The 22,138-nt window shown below is 46.6% G+C and overlaps 1 protein-coding gene across 18 annotated transcripts in view; it reads right to left on the reverse strand.

Moving 5' to 3' along the window:
• Positions 1-22,138, reverse strand: part of EPB41L2 (erythrocyte membrane protein band 4.1 like 2) — a 193,055-nt gene that overhangs the window by 35,921 nt on the left and 134,996 nt on the right. For all 18 annotated transcript variants that reach the window (XR_005353930.1, XM_038526777.1, XM_038526778.1 and 15 more), the window contains exons 5-11: positions 20,915-20,957; positions 17,467-17,542; positions 13,948-14,166; positions 12,593-12,680; positions 10,400-10,552; positions 9,759-9,856; positions 3,553-3,725 (exon numbers count right to left, since the gene is read on the reverse strand). Coding sequence is in view for 17 of the 18 variants with exons in the window: in XM_038526777.1 (XP_038382705.1) it covers positions 3,553-3,725; positions 9,759-9,856; positions 10,400-10,552; positions 12,593-12,680; positions 13,948-14,166; positions 17,467-17,542; positions 20,915-20,957 (850 nt within the window). In the remaining variant the exon portion in view is untranslated. The remainder of the gene's footprint in view (positions 1-3,552; positions 3,726-9,758; positions 9,857-10,399; positions 10,553-12,592; positions 12,681-13,947; positions 14,167-17,466; positions 17,543-20,914; positions 20,958-22,138) is intronic.

The following is a 22,138-nucleotide window of genomic DNA, read 5'->3' on the forward strand; positions in this document are numbered from 1 at the left end:
TGTTTTCCCCACCCAGGTCCATTTTAAGGCCCCCACAGTCCATAAGTACTCACACTTTTGAAAACCCACACCAAAAGTCACAAAATGAACTCCCATCTTACATGAAGTATAATTATTTTCCAGAGTGTTTTTCTTTTATTTTTTAACTTTTGAGATTTTAATAATTTTCCCTGGAAAATCTAGGACTATGAGTAACTCCTACAATTATGATTTCAAAGCACCCATTACACATGCTCAAATTAGAGCAAAATGGGAAATCTGACCTAGAAATGGCTTTAGATGTAAGGGTATCAAAATGTTAACGAACATCAAATTTAAAGTTCTAAAATAAAGTTGACAAAATAATCCTTTGTTTTGCATGCTTTAAATACTTTACTTTCCCTCTGTGTGTGTGGGGGGGCGGGGGCAGGTTGTTTGGTTTTTGGTTTTTGCATTTTGAAGCAAATAACCTTTTTTTAGGTCTTGAGCACTTCCAGAGCCCTGAGAAGCCCAGAGGCCCCAGGCACTGAGCTTATGGTGCAAACGGCTAAGTGGCCTAGTATCATCCAAGGCAAGGTCACCATTACTGTCACCTGCAGTATTCCTACCCAGTCCGCCTGCTTCCTGTCTAGTCCTATCGATCATTCTCAACATTGCATCAAATGATTTTTTTAAAACAGCAATATCGTGCATTTACATACTTGCATAAGTGTGCACGTGTGTGTAACACATTCCATAGCACTAGAATAATCATCGTATTTCTTTCTCCTGGGCTGCAAGGGCTGCATGACCTGGCCCCAGCCCCTCTCTCCCCATATGTGCAAAGCCTTCTTTCTGTTCCTGGACTGTATCAAGCTCTCGCTAATCCTATAACCTGCAGACCTGCTGCTCCTGCTACCTGAAATGCTCTACTCACGGCTAGCTCCTCCTCATCCTTCAAGTCCCAACCAAAATGCCTCTTCCCCAGATGGGCTTTCCTTCTCCCACAGCCCGATCGAAGGTCCCTGCGTATTACATACTCCATTTTCAGGAAATCATCACGATCTCCCCTACTGGCAAATGCATCTTGGCTGTTCTCTTAAATGACTGACTTGCCTCCTTTTTGATTTGATTTTCCAATCTCAGAATCACCCTGCTCTAAAAAAGACTTCTAGACTGATTTTTATTTTAGGTATCACATTGATTTTTAGGTTGCAGGCAAGCACTGGAAGATTGATTTCAATTTGTCAAACCTTAAAGTAAGGAATATTTATGGATGTAAATTAGCCTAACCTAAATAAGGACAAGAAAATGCAACACATGTCAACAACAACAACCAAAAGGTATCCTGATGGGGAGTGGTGGTGAAAGTCAAGTTCAGTACCAGGTTACAACCTCGCTTTGCTCCGGGACGGAAAAACTATGAGCCCTAACCAAATAGTTCACTGGCTGTCTGGTCATGTATTGGCACGAAAAGCCTTCTATTTTTCACAATAACACAATAATCCTTTTGATGACTTGCCCATCTGATGAATTACAGCGTCCAAAACACAAAAGGAAAAATAATGGATCACTGTGCCATGTTTGTTGCTTTTGCTTGTAAAAATCATTGTTTCAGATACAGACCCTCTGCACTAACTGCTCACACAAGATGGTGGGTTTCCTCGAGCAGTGTTTATATATGTCAAAAGGACAGGACTTTACCGCTCTTTCTAAACTCTAGAATTTGCCATGTAGGAGTTACAGAGCCTCAGAGTTTAAAACAGGCTGAAACAGACCGTTTCCCAGAAAGGGGAATGACTTCTCTCGGGGCGTTAGCCAACAGTGAGTACAGTTATTCAGCACATACATAAACTCCCGTGGTAAGGGGTAAGGCTTGTGAAATATTTCCATGAGTGGGCAGGGCACATGGTTCACATTCACTGGAAAAAAGTGCTCAGTTGTTGATGAGCCAGATACACTGGCAGTTATCAGGCATTAAAAATCCACTACGTTACCATTTACGTTACCGCATTTGGAAATGTGGACATTTATTTGAACCACATTGTAGGATCCCCTTGTACATATGTCCCCTCAAAACTATATGGAAGATTCTCCAGAATCAAGATTTAACCACTATATATAAAAAATGCCCACCAATGAATCCCTGCAACTATCTTTGTGCGTCTGCCTGGATGACTTTTCCAAGTTTATTCTGGGAAAAATCGAGTGTCAAGCCTTCATTAATGAGGGAGCATCTATAGCATCAGACCCGTAAACACAGAGACCTGACGGCTGCCAGAGAGAAATGGGGCAGTGGATGGGCAAAGGGCAATAGGAGACACAGGTTTCAAGAAGTCATGGTGATAAAAGGTACAGAATAGAAAACACAGTCCATGACACTGTATTGTAATAGTGTTGTACGGTGATGGATGGAAGCTTCACTTGTGGGGAGCACAGCGTAACGTATGCAGAAGCCGAATCACTATGTTGTACCCTTGGAGGTAACATAACACTGTTAGATCAACTATACTCAAAAACTCGTGTGTGTGTGTGTATAAACATATAGAAAGAGTTTTCAGTATATGAGAAAGAGCATGTTTATCTATTAGCATATCTGTTTCGGCTACTTAAAATAGAAGTTGCTTTAGTTCATATTTCAGAAAAATGTCAGAAAAGAAAGTTTTCAATGATCAATAGTAGTGAAACAAATTTTTAGATCTGTTATTGCTAATTCTGTATATGTTTTGAGATTAATCAACCAAAAAATGTTGGAAAATTACTTCCGAGAGAAAGTCATTCACGTCAATTACCTTCTTCTAGGCAGAAAGTAAAATGAAGTCCCTTATAAAGCATTCTACTATAAAACTAACTTTAGCTCCTTTACAGAAAACCTGCTATTAACCGAAAATTAGGGTAATAAGATACACATAGAGGGGAAGGAACCCAAATTTATTTCCATATGTAAAATATATAAAACTACAAATAGGTAGCTAATTAGAATTCTAATAAAATAATACACAAATATATACATTTATCTTCCTCCTCTTCCTCCCACCACCTTGGCTGACCGAACTAATGAACTAATGATTACACTGTATTTCCTTTCTTTTTGTTAAAGCACTACATTGAAACTAATCCTTGGAAGTTGTGGATGGGTTCTCTCATATGCTACGAAGTTTGGTAAGCTTCAGTGAGTTTTTAAACTCATAAAATTAAGACGTTTTAAGTTCCGTTCAATAAAGGTTCTTGTGTTATCATGCCAAAACTCTTAGAATTCCACTTTTGCCAGTAATTAACAAGTTCAAGAAATTAAGACGCATAAAATACGTCACAAGTCAGATCAGTAACAATGTTTGTCCTAACATTTTATCCATGAGAATTCCTAATATTTGTGTGCACTGACAGTACAAAGAAAATTTAGATTCAGAATGACAGCTTCAAAACACCATAAAACTTTTCTTGTGAGTAGAAGAAATACCACTTTATTTACTCAAGAAAAATAGCTATCCCTCTAGGATATTTCTGAGAATCTCATTAGCTAGATCAACACTTTCTGATCCCACTGGATTAGAGAAAGATTAAAGGAATCCAAACTATCATAAATGTGTTTACCTCCATCCAGACTCCTGGAGACCCGCTTACTGGAGGTACGCTCAAAGTGTGGCGCTGGCCTGTCAATGAGGGTGCTTGCCTGGCGGGTCTGGGCTTGGGTGCGGCCGCTGTAGCGGAACTTGGACCCCAAGGTCAGGAACTTGGCCTTTGGTGGCTGCTCTGGAGACACAAGCCTGTAGGGAGAAACAAAGAAATGAAATAGGAGCCTTTATGAGTTTTCTTTTTTTTTTTTTTTTTTTTTATTTTTATTTATTTATGATAGTCACAGAGAGAGAGAGAGAGAGAGAGGCAGAGACACAGGCAGAGGGAGAAGCAGGCTCCATGCCGGGAGCCCGATGTGGGATTCGATCCCGGGTCTCCAGGATCGCGCCCTGGGCCAAAGGCAAGCGCCAAACCGCTGCGCCACCCAGGGATCCCGAGTTTTCTTTTTTTAAAAAAAATGTTGAAACTTTATATTTTAATATCCCATTTTACTAAGTAAGATTACTCAATTTAAAGAGCAAAGGGCTTCCTAAACTTTCTAATGAAAAAGAACATTTATAAACCCTCCTACATACAGAGCTTTAGGATAGTGATAAGATGACTAAATCCACATTCATGTATTCACGAGTAATACGTTCTTCTCAACCTGAGCAAAAGAGCAGCTGTTCTCAGTGTATATCAAAGGCTATTTATTTGTATTAGCTTAAATCCTTTCTATAAACACATATGTCTGAATTCTTGCTCCCAGCTCTGAGTGCCAAGTAGCAATCCATTACCATTAGTAATTCTCAATACTTATGTCTATTCCTCCTGGGAAAGGACATCCAACTCAGGAATCCCATTCCATCAAGGGATGCTTTCCCATGAAGAACACGGCACACAGTAGATCTGCAGAGATGAAGAACAGCCTTTCTTGCCAGCACAATTCCAGTGCTTAAGCCCGGGGTTTGTAATAAATGAAGGCAAACTTTCTTGATGTCAAATACTTCCAGACTTATGCAAAAGTATGTTTTTGGTAAGTAAGCCAATCTCGTCTGGCATACAACTGGAATTGTCTCACTTCCATTGTCTAATCACGAGTTGGCCAAATGTCTTAACAAAAAATGATAAACTTGGAGCTCTTATAGCTTTTATTAAATAAGACAGCTGTAGTTGACAATTCCAGAATATAAGCTCCAACAAAATTTTTCCTTTCATTCCCAAGGAGTGATTTCTTAAAGAGTTCGTTACCATTTCAAGTAATTTTAGACCTTCTGCTCAGTTTTTTGTTTTGTTTTGTTTTGTTTTTAGAAACTGTCTTCTGTTTAAAGACAACAAAGAGTTTCAAGTCGAGTTAAAGCTACTTGTGATAGTGCAACAGGCAATCCTCCATGAATTCTCAAGGATATTCACCCAGAAAAACGATGTATTGAGATTAAACCAGTGAAAGAAAAACCAATACTCTCTGGCCTTCATGGTGGTGATCTATTCATGTAAGGTAGCAGGCAAGTTTCTTGAAAACTTCCATTTTCTGCCAAAAGACTTTCAAAGGAAACACAGGTGCTGCTGCTGAGAAAAATCTACTCTGATCATGGCCAGTGCCTCAATTTGCACTTTGGGAAAAGCTGTATATTCTTAAATTAGAATTCTGGAATACTAGAAATTTGGCCAGAACAGAATTCTTATTTGTGCTCTGATTTATTTTTTTTCAAACAGTTGGGGAAACTAAGGCACCAGAAAGACTGAATATTTCAGCATCCAGATCATGAATAAGAAAGGCAGGGTGAGAAACGTGGTCATTTAGCAAGCACTCCCCCTCGAATTGACTATGACAGGCTTTCCCTACCTAGGGAAAAGAGGATTTTAGGATTGTAGAGAGGATCTAACAATGCTCTGTAAGAAAGCAGTGATCTATAGAAGAGAAAGGGTCACTGGCAGGCTCATCACTTCAATAATAAAGAAACGTTCATTCTTGGGGCACCTGGGTGGCTCAGTCAGTTAACGTCCGACTCTTCGTTTCAGCTCACGTTGTGATCTCAGGGTTGTGAGATCGAGCCCCACATTAGGCTCTGCACTGAGCATGGAGTCTGCTTAATATTCTCTCTCTCCCATTCTTTCTCCCCTTCCTCTCAAAAAAAAAAAAAAATCATTCTTGGAAAGCAAGTTAGCTAAATCACATATATCTTTATCATGTATTCATGCAGTATACTCTATACTTAATGGGATATAAACCAGCGGAAAAAAGTATGTCTAAATATACCTCAAAGGGGAATAAGCATTGGTGACCCCAAAGAAACTACCCCAACCCCCAAAATTGTTAAACTAAAGACAACAAGTGTTGGCAAGGAAGTGGAGAAACTAGGACTCTTGCACACTGCTGGTGGGAACGCACCGTGGTGCAGAAGTTATGGAAAACAGTAGAGAGGTTCCTCAAAATATTAAACAGAATGGCCACACAATCCAACAGCCCCACTTCTGGATATTTATAAAAAAATAATAATAAAATAAAAATAAAAGTAAATAAATAAATAAAAACCCTGAAACCAGGATCTTGAAGAGAAATCATTAGCACTCCCATGTTCATGGCAGCACTACTCACAATAGTGGAGATGTGGAGACATAAACATGCACTGAGAGATGGATGGATAGAGAAGATGCGGTATATGCACCGAGCAGACTCACGAGGAGAAGAATTCTGTAATAATGACAACATGGATGGACGTTGAGGACATCACGCGGAGTGAAATGAGCCAGACACAGAAGGACACGTGATTCCATTTGTATAAGGAAGCAGAACGGTCAAATTCATGGATTCAGAGACTGGAATGGTGGCTCCAGAGGCCGGCAGGAGAGGGAAATGGGGAGCTATTAGTCACTGGGCATAAAGCCTCAGTGAGGATGAAGCTCTGGCGTTCGGCTGTACAACACACACCTATGGTCAACAGCATCTCATACAGATGAAGTCTAAGAGGACAAACCACACATTATCTCACCCAATGAAGTATACTTATTCAAAAACAAAATAAAAGATGGAAAAGTAAAGAGAAGAGTGAGGTTGGGGAATCTGGCATCCATCTGTAGGTTCACCTTCATTGGCTTCATCTCTCGAAGGCCGGGTCTTCCTAGACCGACCAGCTTCCCATGAGGATTTACTGGTAGCTCCCATTTCCAGTCCCATTAACTGTGGGCCTAGGGATGTTTTCAAATCCTAACCATGAAACCCTTAAACTAGAAACAGGATGATACCTGTTTGTGGGAATTATTAAAAATATTTGAAGAATTTTCTCTTTTTTTAAAAAAAATTGAACTCATGAAGAAAGAAGATTGAGAAGTTTCAGTCTTCAGAAAATAATTTTAAACTTAAGAAAACTTAGTGATTGCTGACTTTCTGGTTATTAGTTTATCTTCTATAACCTCACATGGATCTGTGCTAGGTCCCAAATACAGCAGGTGCTCAATACAGGCCAGATTATCAGAAAGAATCCCACTGTCAAAGTTTCCTTGAGGGCACTTGAATTTAAGTAGCCAGAAAACCCAAAGACATGTCCACCTATCCATTTCTCAGAATTCTCCTCCTTACTATTACGTAATCACAGCATCGAAGTTCATTCTCTTACGTTGGGATTTTAGAGAAGGGAAGTTGGGCTGTAAGTTCTAGAACATCTAACACACTGAGAGAACGAGTGCTCAATATTTCAGTCTTAATTTAATAAACAAAACAATCCCAGTGCTACAAAAAGCCCTTTGCAAAATGAAGTTGTTGGTTTTATTTTTTTTCTCCTGGTTATGAAAGCGGGCTCTCGTTTATATAGACTGGGATATGTGACCAGCTAAACACCTAAGTCCAAGTAAGGAGAATTCTGTACAACCGTATTTCTTTACGTCTAATTTGCTTTTAAGGTAACAGACGACTGACGGCCATTTAAATACATACCAGATTATCCACTTATGCGTTTTGTAAAAGATACTTCAAAAGTATAAAGACATGAAATACAAGGCAAGTATTTTAAAGGCATATATCCATCACAATGTGAAATTAGGAAGGGATTTTTATTTTATTTAACTTGAGATAAAATACTTCCTTGCCCAAGTGGCACAGGTGACCACACACACAAAGTGGTAGCTTGCTGATTGGTTTTCTGACAACAAAAAATTTCTTAAGTAATTAAGTTGCAATTAGAGAACACAAAATCAAAACAAAAATGGACCGATCACAGACATTAGCGTTTTCTAAAATAATATTTTTGGTGACTTGAGTCAACGGTAATGCAAATAAGTCTTCCACAAAAATGTAGGCCAGGCAACAAAATGTTTCAAGATCACTGAACAATTATTTCCTTTTGATATTACTTTTATTTACCAACCGAGGCTCTACCTTCATAAAAACAACATCAAAATCACTACAAGACCTCTATCATCTCACTCTTGGGAATTTAAAAGCTGTAAATAAGGAACTAATCATCCTAGAGTTTTAAAGGTGCGGAGCAAGATGATGTAATGATACGTCACAAAAGAAATCAACTTTTACATATTTTACTGCTTAAGAAGCACAGTGACATTTTAATTTTACAAAAATTCTATTATAAATAAAATATCATTAAAGTTTTTACACTGTGGTAAGTAAAGGAACCTTCTAAAAAAACCCCAAAAATCAGTTACTAAAGTCAATCATTACACAGTTAACAATAGAGCTCTCCCTGAAGCGGCTGATGACGCTAATTCACTTGGAATTACTCTGGATCTACAAGGTCAAGTCTAAACGGCAGTTTCATGCCAAGCTAGGGGAATGTGTTAAAGCTGGTTACATGCTGCGCCGCCACCAGAGCCGCTGCCACCGCCATCACCACCAGCACCACCACTAGCACCGCCACCTCCAGCACCACCACCACCACCACCACCAGCACCACCGCCCCACCACCAGCACCGCCGCCAGCAGCACCGCCACCTCCAGTACCAGAAAAAAGCTGTGGAGGGAGGGAGAAGGAAGCCCATCCACCATAAACACGGTCAGGAAGCATGGCTCAGTGGGTATGCTCATGGGCACCCTAAGCCACAGGGTCCGGCTCTAAATTCCATCCCCACCCATGACTGTCCACAGGACCAGGGGCAGGCTTCTTAACTTCTACATTTGGAAAGACTGAGAAACATAAAGATTACGACAATGCTGTAAAGATTAAAAGAACTCTCAGCAGGCTGACAGGCTCCATCAAACACAGTAAAGTAACAGCTCTATTATTATGTTCTTACTCGACTAATACTAGTCTGGCTGAGCGGCTATCAATCAATACAAAGTTCTGCTTCTTTAATGGCTTTAATTTTCTGAAGATATCATTTGCATCTTTTGTGATAAAATAAAGCAGAACAAAATCCAGATTTGATTCCAAGCACTGTGTGGACGAATTACGATGCCTTGCTTTAGCTACATTGCTTCCTGTCACGTGTAAGCAAAGTTACCCCAGGTTTACAGATCTAAAAGTCCTTTCGTTAACCATTACCTCAAAAGTGTGCAGGAGCAAACTGGTCTACTTTGACACTGGAGTCACGGTAGGTCAGCGAAAATGGAGAAGCCTGAGGCTTTGCAGGGCTAATAGACACTTCAGAAACGCTTGCTAGAGGAATACCAGAGGAAGGACAGCAGGGAGGTGACCGGTGTGGGCTTTGTAGTCGCAGAGCCGGGCCCTCAGCTCTGCCCAGGTGCCTGGCCCGTGACCCTTATGGGCGCCCAGCTCTCAGCCCCCTGCTCCGTGGGGTGATCAAGAAATGAGATGGCGCGATGCAAAGCAAGTGCTTACGTGCCTGACAACGGTACATGCTCAACGAATGTAGCGCTCATCATTTCTAAGATAATTATTGTTTCCGTTACCAGTACCTGACAGGGAAGCCCACTATCTACCCTGCTTTGACCTGTGTTGTTTTACTCATAAGTGGTATCCACCAGGCTTCTAGGAGGTAGTCTCACGTTGTCTTGAGGAGAAATGTCATGGCTACCAAGGGAAATGATCAACCAACAACTAATGTGCTCACTGTAACCGGGTCAGATGGATTCAAGTATGTTTTATGGGGATCCCTGGGTGGCTCAGCGGTTTAGCGCCGCCTTCAGCCCAGGGCCTGATCCTGGAGACCCGGGATCAAGTCCCACGTCGGGCTCCTTGCATGGAGCCTGCTTCTCCCTCTGCCTCTCTCTCTCTCTGTGTCACTCATGAATAAATAAAATCTTTAAAAAAATAAAAAATAAGTAAAATTACCTGTAGAAAGTATGGTGCTCCACACACACTTTCCATAGCCTTTTTGCCGCCCGATGGTTTGGCAGTTTGAATCCAATGGTGCTCTCAAATTGTTCGAGCTGGAATAAATCAACACAATAAATCAGCGTATTTCCTTAGAAGTTGATTGGAAGCTACCAAAAAACAGGCTCAGAGAATTCTGAAAGAACTTAATCCTTCTTGGTGAAAGGAAGTATTAGCAGACACAGCGTAATTATACAAAATGAATTTCCCATAGGCCGCAATGCTAGTTTCCGTGAAGAGCAAGTACAAGCACGACTCCGACCTGTGTCCACACAACCCCTCCTACTACCTTCCTGTCGATCTCCACCACTTGTTTGACAACAAGATAACGGGCCCACCTTGTGGAGGCGCTTACTACGTTTCCATTTGGCCAAAATGTGGGGAAGGGGTCCCTCCTGCTTATTTCTTTACCTCCAGCAACATGGATATGCATGCAGTTTTATCATTAAGAACTCTGACCTTTTTTGCTTTGAAAGAATAAGGAATAGTTCATTTGTAAAATTCAGTAGGAAAAAAAAAAAACAAACACAGCTAGCCCATGGCCATGAGAACAGTGACCCACGCCGTCTGGATACTCCCGCCCGCCCGACAGTGCTTACCTCTGCGGGCCTGACTTTAATGTAGAAGTTACTGCGCTTATAGGAGATTTTCAAGATTTTCGGCCAAGCAAAGCGATTGATTCTCAGTCTGTCTTTGTAAATGAGGAGCCCGTTGGCGCACACCCCCAGCTTGATGTCCACGCCTTCCGAGTCCTGCCAAGCAGAGGCCATTTGATGGGGGTTAGAGCTGCAGTCGCACGGGCCAGGACGCTCATTACCCCCCTTCCCCCCAACCAGGACCGGGACCCCTGATTCTGCAGGTTGGTATTTAAATCTCCGCGACAGCGCCCAGGGCAGTAGGAACAGCAGGACACGCGATGCCTTCCGGGATCAAATCTGCTTGGCCAACGAGGTACAGCCCTGGCCACAGGGCACAGTATTCTCCACAAGGCGGGACCTGAATGTTCCTGAGCCCGCCGGCCCGGGCCTCGGGCTCCGCAACCCCCGACAAGGTGCCCCCACTCGGGAGCCGGGGCTGGGGCGTGTCCCTGTTACCACGAGGGCTCCTCCGCATGCCCACAGCTCTCGGGGGTCCCCTGTGGCCTGTCCTACCAGGAGGCGGCACGCAAGCACCTGCAGCTGAGCCTCTGTGTTGGCTCCGGGGTCACCCCACGGTCCCCACTCATCAGGGACCACAGTCCTGCGGCGTCGGGCTCCCTGCCCAGCACACATCAGCACCCCCTGCCCACCCCGGCCTGCTCCTGCTCTCCCTCTCTCTCTCAATAAAACAACTTTCAATTAAAAAAAAAAATCTTATTTAAATATAATTGAGACAATGGAAGATGTACGAGGGCACAAACTTCAAACTCCACCAAAAACTCGTCTGAATTGGCCCAGACCTCCTTTTTGACGAGCTTTGAATACCTTCCTCATCGTGAGCAAAAAACCCCCAAGCCCCGCAAACCCTACTGAAAAAAACGCATCAGAGTTCAAGCACTCGGAGGTGGAGTTTTTTTTAAAGGAAATAAGAAAATGTTTCAAAATAGCAATCGTGCCTACTTTGCATAAAGAGATTTCAGTGTTTTTACCCCTTCTGTTTGCTTCTATTTTCTGTAACGTGTATATAGATCACTTGTGTAACCAGGAAAAACAGTTAAGGGATAAAGAGCCACTGGGGGGGAAGTGCTCTGCAAACACCAAGTCCTATCAACAGCTGAGCAGGAGTAATGAGCCCTTCGGGTGGGGCCTCTCCGAGAGAAATCACAGGATCACACAAGCAGAGGTTCCTGGGCTGCATCTAGGGACCCGCAGGGTCTTTTAAAAACCAGGCAGCTGGGCAGCCCGGGGGGCTCAGCGGTTTAGCATCTGCCTTAGGCCCAGGTTGTGATCCTAGAGACCCTGGATCAAGTCCCGCATCGGGCCTCCGCATGGAGCCTGCGTCTCCCTCTGCCTGTGTCTCTGTCTCTCTGTGTCTCTCACAAATAAATAAAATCTTAAAAAAATAATAAAATAAAAAAATATAAACCAGGCAGCCGTTGGTTGCCTCCACGTGCAGGCTGTGGATACGGTTTTCAAGACCAAATCCGCCTTTCTCCTTGCTGCTGCTCTGCTCCCGGACTCTCCCCGGCTCTGCGATCGATCGCTGGAACCAGGGTCACGGAGCCTGTGATGCTTACGAGAGGCACTTCCTAACCCAATCCTTCCATCGCCCGGCTCGTCATTACATCTCCTGTCCCTTCTCCAAGGCTCCGTGCTGCAGCCCCGGGGCCCGGCCCGTCTCCTGCATCTCAGCAAGTACAGAAGGGACCTGTGGCGAAGGGCCTGACCCTTGGGCTCCTTCGTAAGCCACAAGAGGTCTGCAGAGGAATTACATCCATACGGCTTTTGCCCTCACGGTTGCCAGGATCTGCTCTTCTCTCCCCCAAGACGGAAGCAGAGAGGGGCTGGGGCGAGGCAGCACTGACACAGCAGAAGCCGGGATGCAGCATAAACCAGGACGGGGGTGGAGACGGCAGGCATTGGAGTCTTAGGATAAGCATGTGTGGCAAGGGCACCAACCGAAAAGAGGTAGGGTTGGAATGAGTGGTCCTTCGCACCAGCATAAACCCCACTGTGAGCAGAGGGGGACGGCCCTTTCCTAGGGTGAGCCGGGCCACTCTGAGCCCCAGAGCCACTGGGACTCCCGGGGCCACTCCTCCCAGAACGTTCGCCGGCAGATGGGCAAGACGCTGCTTGGCGCAGCCTGGACGGTACCTTGGCATGATGCAGGTCGACACCGTACATGGAGAGCCTCTTGGCATTTTCTAGGAACTGAGAATCAGCTTGTGCTGGAGATAAGCCCCTGGGAATCAAAACAGACAAGATCATCTCATCGGCAGATGGATAACAGATGTGGTCAATACGGGAAAGGAGCACGAGCTCAGGATTCAGGGCGGAGGCGGCAACCCTGAAAAACCTGCAAACAAGCAGGGAACGGGCCAGAAGGCTCACCTCTGCACCTCAGGCGGTTTTCCTCCCAAGATAAAAAGGGTAAAGGGTAGAGATTGAGGTTATTTGAGAAAACTGCTTTCATTTTTTTTTCCTCACTCACCGGGGAAATGGGTGCAACATCAATGATCTGAGAATAAAAGTGATCTCATCTTTCTGAAAAAAGGCAAATTCTTACTTCCTACTCCTTCATTTTATTCAGCTAGGATTGATCCTAATACGGCCCGGAAGTACTTGTATCTGGTGTCACAGCTACGGGAGTTGACGCGTTCCACATCCCGTAACTGGAATCCTCTCTATCCCGTCTCTAGTCTCAGCCCCACGGAGTCTCAGCCCACAGAGCAGGACCCTGTAGCCCACATGGCATTTCGACACCTGCTACTTCAAATCCGAATTCTACAATAAATACCTATTGAGCAGAATTGGAACAAAGTTAATAAGAATCACTGCCCTTCTTTCTTACGGACAGGTCAGGGAATGTGGTCCAAGGACTTCTAATCTCTGAAAGTTCCTTTCCCAACATTTTTGTCAGATTTTTATGAAATTTCAATCTTGCAATATGGGACAAACCATAATTTTGTAGTGAGTTTTTTGAACTTCTGTCAAAAACATTTATTTTCACAAAGATATACAAGTTCTTGAAATGTAATTATTTACTACGATGTTAAGTAAGTAAAGTCCAGCTGCCCAGCTGCCCAGCTGCCCAGCCAAGAGTCACCTTCTGTGGCCAGAGAGAACACCCGTGTTTCAGGCTCCTCGCTCCGTCCCCACTCACATTCCTGACTCAAACCCTGAAGCCTTGTTCCCTCTGCAGCTTTAGCAAATGGGACAAATACAAACAGAAGGCAGGAGAGAGGCACAGCAGCGCCAAGCGAGTGTGCACGTGTGCCTCGCACGTGTGTGTGCGTGAGGGTGGGCATGGGAGGAGGCAGGAGGAATCATGGGAGGCGAGCGTGCCCAGCAGGAGCCCAGCAGCGGGAGCACCGCCATCCATGGGAGCCAGGCCACAGGCCATCGGCCACGCCAGGGGGCGGCCAGCAAGGGCTGGACGTCCTGTGCCAATGCCCGGGGGCCAGCAAGTGCGGGTCGGCCTGCTGCCTCTGGGAAGTGGGCCTGCAGACCTGTGGGTTCTGTGCAGCTCCGCCACCTTCTCTTCCAGCTCCTTGGTCTGCATCGGTGCAAACTGGAAGTCGCTGAGGTCACCACCGCCGTGCTCCTCTGGGTCATGGTCCCCCAGCTCAGCCTGCAGCGTATAGGACCCCAGGAGGGCGTGCGTCACGAAGGAGCAGGGCAGGCGGCCCGAGGCGATGTCCTGCCGCAGCTGAAGGCACAGGAGGTACCTGTGGGGGGGCAGGGGAGAAGGCCCGTCAGGCGCGGCGTGGAGGTCCCAGGGAAGCGGCGGCCACCAGGCCACCCTGCACCCGTGGCCCAAGCCATCCCGCTAATGAGCCACCCTGCCCTGGCTCCCGGCCTGGGCACAGCCACCGCAAGGGGTCTAACAGGCCCCCGTCTCGAGGACCACGAGGAGTCGGTCCTGCAGGTAACCCTCTAAACCCTGGACTCAAAACCGCGATCCACATTTGCACGTCCCTCAAGTCGTAAGGCCTCATGACACTTTAAAAGCAGCTGCAGCTCCCAAGCGCCGGCAAGAGGAGCCCAGGTCACCGCCCAGCCCCTTCCTTGTCTTCCCGCACTAATCTCCTTTCCTGGAAAAGCAAAATGCATAAGGCGTTGGCAGTCAGGCCCTCATGGCCCGCTCACCCCATCTACAGAGGCAGCGAGCTCCGCCGACAAGGGCAGGAGCTCGGGGCAGGCACAGCGGGCTCAGGCCTCGCGCAGGTTCCCCACCCGTGAAACCTGACTTCTACCTTCCATTGAAGGTGAGAATAAACATCCGATAACGGAAATGAAACACACTGCAAGTCACCTGGGGATCGATAACAGCCATCATCATCATCATCTTTGTAACGACAACGTTACGAAGTTCTAAGCAGAGCTGTCATTCAGTGTCATTCAGTGTTCCACGTGGTTTGACCACACACTGAGAAAACATCCTATTTTTCAGTAAGTGACATGCGGAGCCACGGTATTTACACGAGGACGGGGCTGGGGAGACGTTCCCCAGCTCCTTTGCTGACATTTTGGAACCTTGTTTCTATCTTGAATTTAACCACTTACAACAGGAACGGCACCCCTCTGAACCAAATGGTCCCTTGCTCTTGAAGACCTTTTAGAGAGAATTTCCTTGTAAGATTATTTCTTTATTAGAGAGAGAGGAAGCACACAGGCGGTGGGGAAGAGCAAAGGAGACGGGGCTGTGGGGAGCCACCAGGGGGCTCGACCCCAGGACCCCAGACCACGACTTGAGCGGCAGGCAGGCCCCTCACCCACTGAGCCTCCCGCGCCCCGGGGGGCCCCTCCTATTAGCAGCCAGCCACCCCCCGGCCCCCCTTGTGAGGGGTCGCAGCCCACCCCTCTTGCACTCCGTCCACACGGTCCCCCTGGAGGCCGCCTCTGGACCAGCCCTGGGCGTCGGACGGCACCACCCGGGGGCTACACGTGGGTGACCGCCAAGTCTGCCCCAGGCAGGGTGGAGACCCGGTTGACGTCAGCCTGTGCCCCAGTCGGCCAAGCACTTGCCAGGCATGCACAAGCGCTCCATAATCTTCTGAGCGGGTCACCTGGTGGGGGGCTCAGTGGGGGAGTGCTGCCGTCGGCCCAGGGGTGACCCCGGGGTCCCGGGATCGAGTCCCATGTCGGGCTCCCCGCAGGGGCCTGCTTCTCCCTCTGCCTGGGTCTCTGCCTCTCTGTCTCTCATGAATAAATACATAAAATATTTTTTTAAAAAAATGATCTTCAGAGAGAATGAAGGCCACCCCTCCATGGCTACAGCCTGAGTGCTCGTACGCCCTGCAGGCAGAGCGCTCCTCCTAAGGAGGGTGATGTTCCCTGGATCCCTGAAACCCCACAAGCACACCTGCCTTGACTTTAGAAAACCCCGTTTCAGACCAGGGTTCCGGGGCCCCGTGACGAGGGCGCTAACCAGGAACAGCGCAGGCTCTCCTCGCCGTAAGGCACTTCCAAGACTTCAGCACAGAGGTGCTATTTCTAAAATCCTGTTGCTCCTTCCGGGTTGTGGCCTCGACGCGACCCTTCAGTCCTTTCTTCTGTTGTCAAAGATGAAGTCGAAGGCCCAACGGCGTCCCACGAAAACTCCCAACGGCTTCCTGAATTTCCTAGCCCCGCCTTCTCCGCAGAGCAGGCCGTAGCATTCTTCAAATATTCTGAACAGTGTCCTCAGACCCTCAGAAGCCACGTCACCCTGTACATTTTCACTCAGGTCACGGTGAAGGCTTCGGTCACGACACAGAGGCGACCAGGCAGGTGGTGGCCCCTGCCGGCGCTCTGAGCTCCCAGTTCCCCAGCCGGTCTGGCTCCTCCGCCTGACACACGGGGCGGCCCCAGCCCCACTTGGGAGACCAAAGCGCTCATGACGCCGTAAGCCGCAGTCACCGGAGGACTCCCGTCCCCACGCAAACCACCGTGGGAAGCGGGGGCGCAGAGAGGGCGCGGAGTCACAAAGCCCCAGCCACAGCGTCCAGAGGCTTTCCTGGGAGGAGACCCTGCACCCACCCCGCCAGGTGGATGCACCCCGGCAGCCCGCTGGTGGCTAGGAAAGCTACTGGCTGGAGCGACTTTGGTCACCAATTGCTTAGTGTCAGAAACCCCGATCTAGCAACGAGGGGCAATGGAGGGAGAAAGGCTTGTCCTCTGCCCAGACTTGGACAGAGATCTCCAGCATTCCTCTTTCCCGTGGGTACCACAGGACCTGATGCCTGACAGCGATCTGGGACCAGCACAAAAGCCACGGGAACCCAAGGCAGAGGTTTTCAGGGAGACCCTGTGGTTCTCCCCGTGTTCCCTCTACAGTCCTCAGGGCCACGCCACCTGTGCAGGGGCTCACCAGAGCCCGCAGGTCCTAGCGCTGGCAACCAGGCTGAACAGGGCAAACTATCGAGGCCCCTGTGGATTTACACATCCCTTGGTGACCGTTCAGTCACTGAGCAAATGAGTAAATGCTCTCTCGCTCCTCAACTGAATCTTTTATTTGCAACTGGAGCACATGGAGCATACGTGCACGGAGCCTAGATAGCCTCAAAGGAGACGGGAATGAGGGGGGGTACTAAGGAAGCCTACCCGCCTCGATTCCTTTCCCCTTCGAGGTACAGGGACCCCAGAACTGGCTTCCTAAAATAACTCCATCTATCACCTTTGTGATCGATGGGAGACTAGGACACAGGTACACAGTGGTTTTCAATAAAAAAAAATCTTAATATTAACCTGAAATATTAAATATCAACAATTTTTAGGAGGTAACATAAGAAACAAAGTTGGCAGCAATATGACCTTTGTAATACTCCATGACTCAACTGTAAATGGAGAAGTTAAAAGTGATTAGGATTTTTGAAGCCAGAACCAATTCCAAGTATTTTGGAGTACACTTGTTCCCAAGGAAACGTCTAGAACTCAGCTTCTGAAAAAATAGCTTGGCTTTAATCCTGAAATCACCATTATTCTCCCAGAGAACAATAAATGAGAGCTATTGGTAAAGATTTGTTTAAAATACAAGTATAAAGTACCTGGTGAGATCTTCGGTCAACTGAGAAGGGTCAGGAGGATAAAACTTCACATTAAAGGTGAACAGCCAAGGAAAATCTGTAATTATCAAATATGGGTATTTATCCAAACAACAGAATGAGCATTTATTTGATAAAAACTAAAGGCAAACAGTACATACATATAAGTCAGTTAGGAGAATTTCATTGTTTAAAGAAATCTATTTACAAAAACAATGAAAAATAAAAATTGCATAAATAACCCACTATCAGGGAACAAATTCACTTTATTTGAAAGAGAGCGAGAGAGGGAGCGGGAGAAACTTCAGCAGACCCCTCAGCGAGCTCAGAGCCCGACCAGGGGCTCGATCGCAAGACGCTGAGATCATGACCTGAGCTGAATGAAGAGTCGGAAGCTCAACACACTACCCCACCCAGGGATCGCAGATTCGGTTTTTATAAACATGGACTAATACTTCCAATTTTTTGTATGGCGAGATGCAAAAATTTTACTATAACCTCCACATAATTGTTTTAAGGTTTATTTTAACCTCAGTATCTCTACATGTCAAATATTCCCTACTGTTTTTTTAAAAAAAAAAAGTATTTTAGGATTTGTACATTGTTGGGAGAAGAAAGGTAATGATCAATTGATCACACAGCTATTCAAGAAATAGTCAATGGGCTATCTGAACAAGTGTTAAAAGAAATCCCAAAGGGAGAGAACAGTAAAACATCCCAATACTCTAAGACAATAGAATCACCCCTAGATTTTAAGGAGTGACTGTAAGGTTACTCATCGTATATTACATACGCTTTGCGCTATTTTGTGCCACAAAAACGGATATAGCCAACAACCATGTTGGAAATTACTTATTAGAAGTTAAAACATTGCTATCTGTACATTCACCTGTTATTAATGCTTGATGTGTCATGCCTTGGATGGCTTTAAAAAAAAAAAAAAAGAGAGAAGAAAAGAAAGAAAAACACAATTCTGGGCAGAGGGCAGGTATTTTCCTAAAGGAATCCAAATAATTCCAGTGGCCAGAACTCAGGGTTGTGCTCAAAGTTCACAAGATTTCCAAATACAAACAAAAGTGTGTGCATGTTATTTCATTCTGTCTTTGAAGGGCTCATGGTTGCTTTTACTTGGACTTGAAAATTTTATTGAATCCCATGCTCTTTTCCAACATGTCATTTGTTTTTTTTTTTCTCCCCATCAGTACATTAACTTTTCTTTCACTGAGAAGTCAAGGAAGACTTCTTAACATGAGCACGCGCCTGCCTGGACAGGACTCCAGGGATAAGCCACTAATATGACGCTTGTACGTTAGCATTAATCATGCTACATTGTGAATTCAGTATTATCACAAATTTTACCTAGTGAAATATGAATAGTCCATTGAGCTCTGGACCATTTATATAATAATCACATGCAGGTCTTATTTGTGTACATCTGAGGGAGACCTTGAGGCAAATTTTATTTTATTTTATTTTATTTATTTTATTTTTTATTTTTTTAAGGCAAATTTTAAACAGGAACTAATAGGCTGTCAGTTTTTAAAAGTAATTGAAAAAAGATGTTTACCTTTGCTAATCGCCTATTCACTGAAAAAATAACAATAAAAGTATAGCAGTGGCTGCACCAAGATAAAATGAGCGGTTCCTGGGTTCCTTTTAACACAGGCAGAAAGGAAGAGGTAAAGGCAACAGCTGAAACTCCATTTCCTCAGCCTACTTTCCCCTCCGGACAGCACAGGATCCTGTTTAGAGAACCAGCTCCAATCCTCCAAAAAAAAAGCCAAATCCTATTTGTTACTGTTATTCCTCTTGCTGAACCACAAGGGCAAAAGTCCTGAAAGAACTCTAAAAAGCTTCACCGATCACCAAAACACAAGACCGTGATTCAGAATCAGCAAGAGTCTTGCCTTCCAGAAACGAGGCATCTCCACAGCTCTCTAAGGAGTGGCACACACACATTTTGCTGGAGCAAAACCGCAGGAGACGGCTCCATGGAACCTCAATCCCGTTTCGGAGGTAACCCCGTTCTATGGTCTAGGTCACGCGGCAGGTCTGGTCTCTGATAAAGTGCAAGAACCGGGCGTCCGCACCTCCTGAACTCTCGCCTCTGCGGAGCACAGATCCCCTACACAGAGGCGGGGGCTTCCGAGGCGCGCTGTGCGGCTTCCTCAGTGAGTGAGCAGAGCTCGTGTGCCTCACTGCTCCTTTTCCCTGTGCCCCCCTTTTCCATTATGAGCCTAGCCTTAGTGGGTGAGATGCCCCGATAATCAACCTGGGGGAAGAAGAGCAGGGGCGGGGCTCCAAGCTGGGGAGGCCAGGCGCCCCCCTGGCTGGGGACTGCAGGCCTTGGGCCCCTGTCCTACCTCCTGACAAGGCCATTCTGTGCAAAGATCCTTTCTTTAAAAAGGTAAAGAAAGAGGAGTCTACAGGAGAAGAAATGGGAAAAATAAGGTGTATGTCAGAATTTTAAAAAGGAGCAGAGAAGACATGATAGGAAAACTACCAAAAAAATTAATAATTTCAGGGAGGGGGAAAGAAAAAGCAACGAAGAAAACAACTGTGGAGAACCTAAAAGGAGACCGCGGGCAGACGGCAAGGAACAGAGGGAACCGCACGGATTCACTCCGGGGTGCTGGCTTCTGGAGTGACAGGTCGTGGCTGAAGCCACCCGTACAAGGGGCGCCATGCGGCTGTCACCCGGGGTGGTGGCGGCGGGGGGGGGGGGGGGGGGCAGCTCTGCTCATTCAGCTGCCCCGAGGCAAGGTAAGTGCCTTCTGGGCGCAGACATCCTGACACCAGTGGGGGGGGGGGGGGGGGGGGGGGCGACGGGCAGCAGGGGCAGGGCCTGTGCAGGGAGCGGGGCGGGGGCGCCTCAAGTCACCTCGGGAGTCTAGCGTGTGGTTAACAGTAAGGACTGGCTCAGGAGCCAGACGCGAGGGCTCGCAGAACAGCCCTGGACGGTGCACAAGGGGGTGGAGGCACCGCCCGTCCGCGCCCCTGCCCTGGAACCTGCACCCCAGGACATCTGAGCAGTGTGTCTACGCCTCTGGGCCAGACACAAGCCTGTTAATCAAACCAATTACACACTTCCAAAACAAAGTAGACAACGTGAGCGTAACTGGTCGCCTAGAATAAAATTTACACCAACAGTGAAAGCTCGAGAAAGCAGCTCCTCACTCTCGTCCCCAGAGAGTCAGCAGTCACCTCGGGGGGCAGACGCCGGGAGGGAGGTCGAGGACCAGGGATCTAGTATCTGTCCACCGGAAGGGTCCCTAGGCCCCGCACAGGATAAGGTCACGGTCCTACACAAACCTTCAGCACCCTTAGCTTCCCTCAGGGTACAAACGTGCTCTCGCACGGCCTTCGTGTCCCCGTCCACAGCCCTGCGGGTTTCATTCAAGACAGACAGAAGGAAAGAAGAACTCAGAAGTATGATTATTTAAATACTCACTTCGCAGTTGTCTCTTTATTTCTTTCGCAGGATCTAGCCAGTTCTACAGGAGGAAGGGGTAGAAGAAGGTTCATTAAGCCATAAAACATATTCCAGAGTCCAAAATGGAACAGTTTACAGTTCACATACTTGAGCGTAAACATGCATTCCTACGCAAAGCAGATCTCACCTATTAGCATTCCACTGGGCTAAGTACTGATTCGGTTCTGAATGTGCGTGTGTATAAATAAAACATTAAAACACTTTTAAGGTGGGTCCCTTGGGCCTCATTTTCTTGGATGTGAAATTAAACACATATCCCGGTGAGGAGACCCAACACACCTACATGTAGTCTTTGCTCTCAGCAGAAGCGCCAGCCATCAGCCCCTGCGGACACTGGAGACGAGGGCAGGCAAGGACCATGACTGGCTTGTAAAAGCAGGTACACCCCAACCCAGAGGGTCATCCCAACTCCTAAAGCCAACTTCTCCTCCCCTTAGAACTTCCCTTCTCCCTGCACACGACACTCTGGAGAAGGACCTTCAGACCAGCTGACGGCTTCCTTCCTGCTCCTCATGCAACATCCTTTTTAAACTTCACGCCAAGCTGGAGGTCCAGTCGTCAGGAACTTCCTTTCCCTCCCCCTTTCCACCCTTTGAGAGACTTAACATAAAAGATTCTGGGAAACTAGTACAGGATCTTAAAGCGAAAATGGCCAACTGTGAACTACTAAGTCCACACCACCTAAGGACGTTAAACACTTACCTCTCAGTTATCAGCAACAGATCCACCCAAAAAAGTGTCTAGACATCTATTTTTTTGCCCGTATTTCTTTATTATTTCCTCTGCGTTCCTCAGGTCCAGCCTCTCCAAGTTCACCCTACCTTATCTTCATTAATGCACCACAAGCACATTGTCTAAGATACAGCATATCGACTGAAATAGTCGAGCTTTAGACAACCTGAAGGTTGGGGGTGCCGGCCCCCACTCGCAGGCAGGAATCCACGTGTAAGGTGACCCCCACCCAACACGTCGCTACTACAGCCGGCTGCTGACCAGAAATCTCACCAGCAACGTACACAAGTCACTTAACGCATATTTTACACATTCTGTGCGTTGTACACCACGTGCTCATGACAAAGTAAGCTAGAGAAAAGATGCTGAGAAAGTCCCAAGCGAATACAGGGCTGTCCTGTACGTATTGAAAGAGCTCTGCGCCAAAGCGGACCCTGCACAGCCCCAGGC

Source organism: Canis lupus, chromosome 1 (genome assembly GCF_011100685.1).
Source record: "Canis lupus familiaris isolate Mischka breed German Shepherd chromosome 1, alternate assembly UU_Cfam_GSD_1.0, whole genome shotgun sequence".
NCBI lineage: Eukaryota > Metazoa > Chordata > Mammalia > Carnivora > Canidae > Canis > Canis lupus.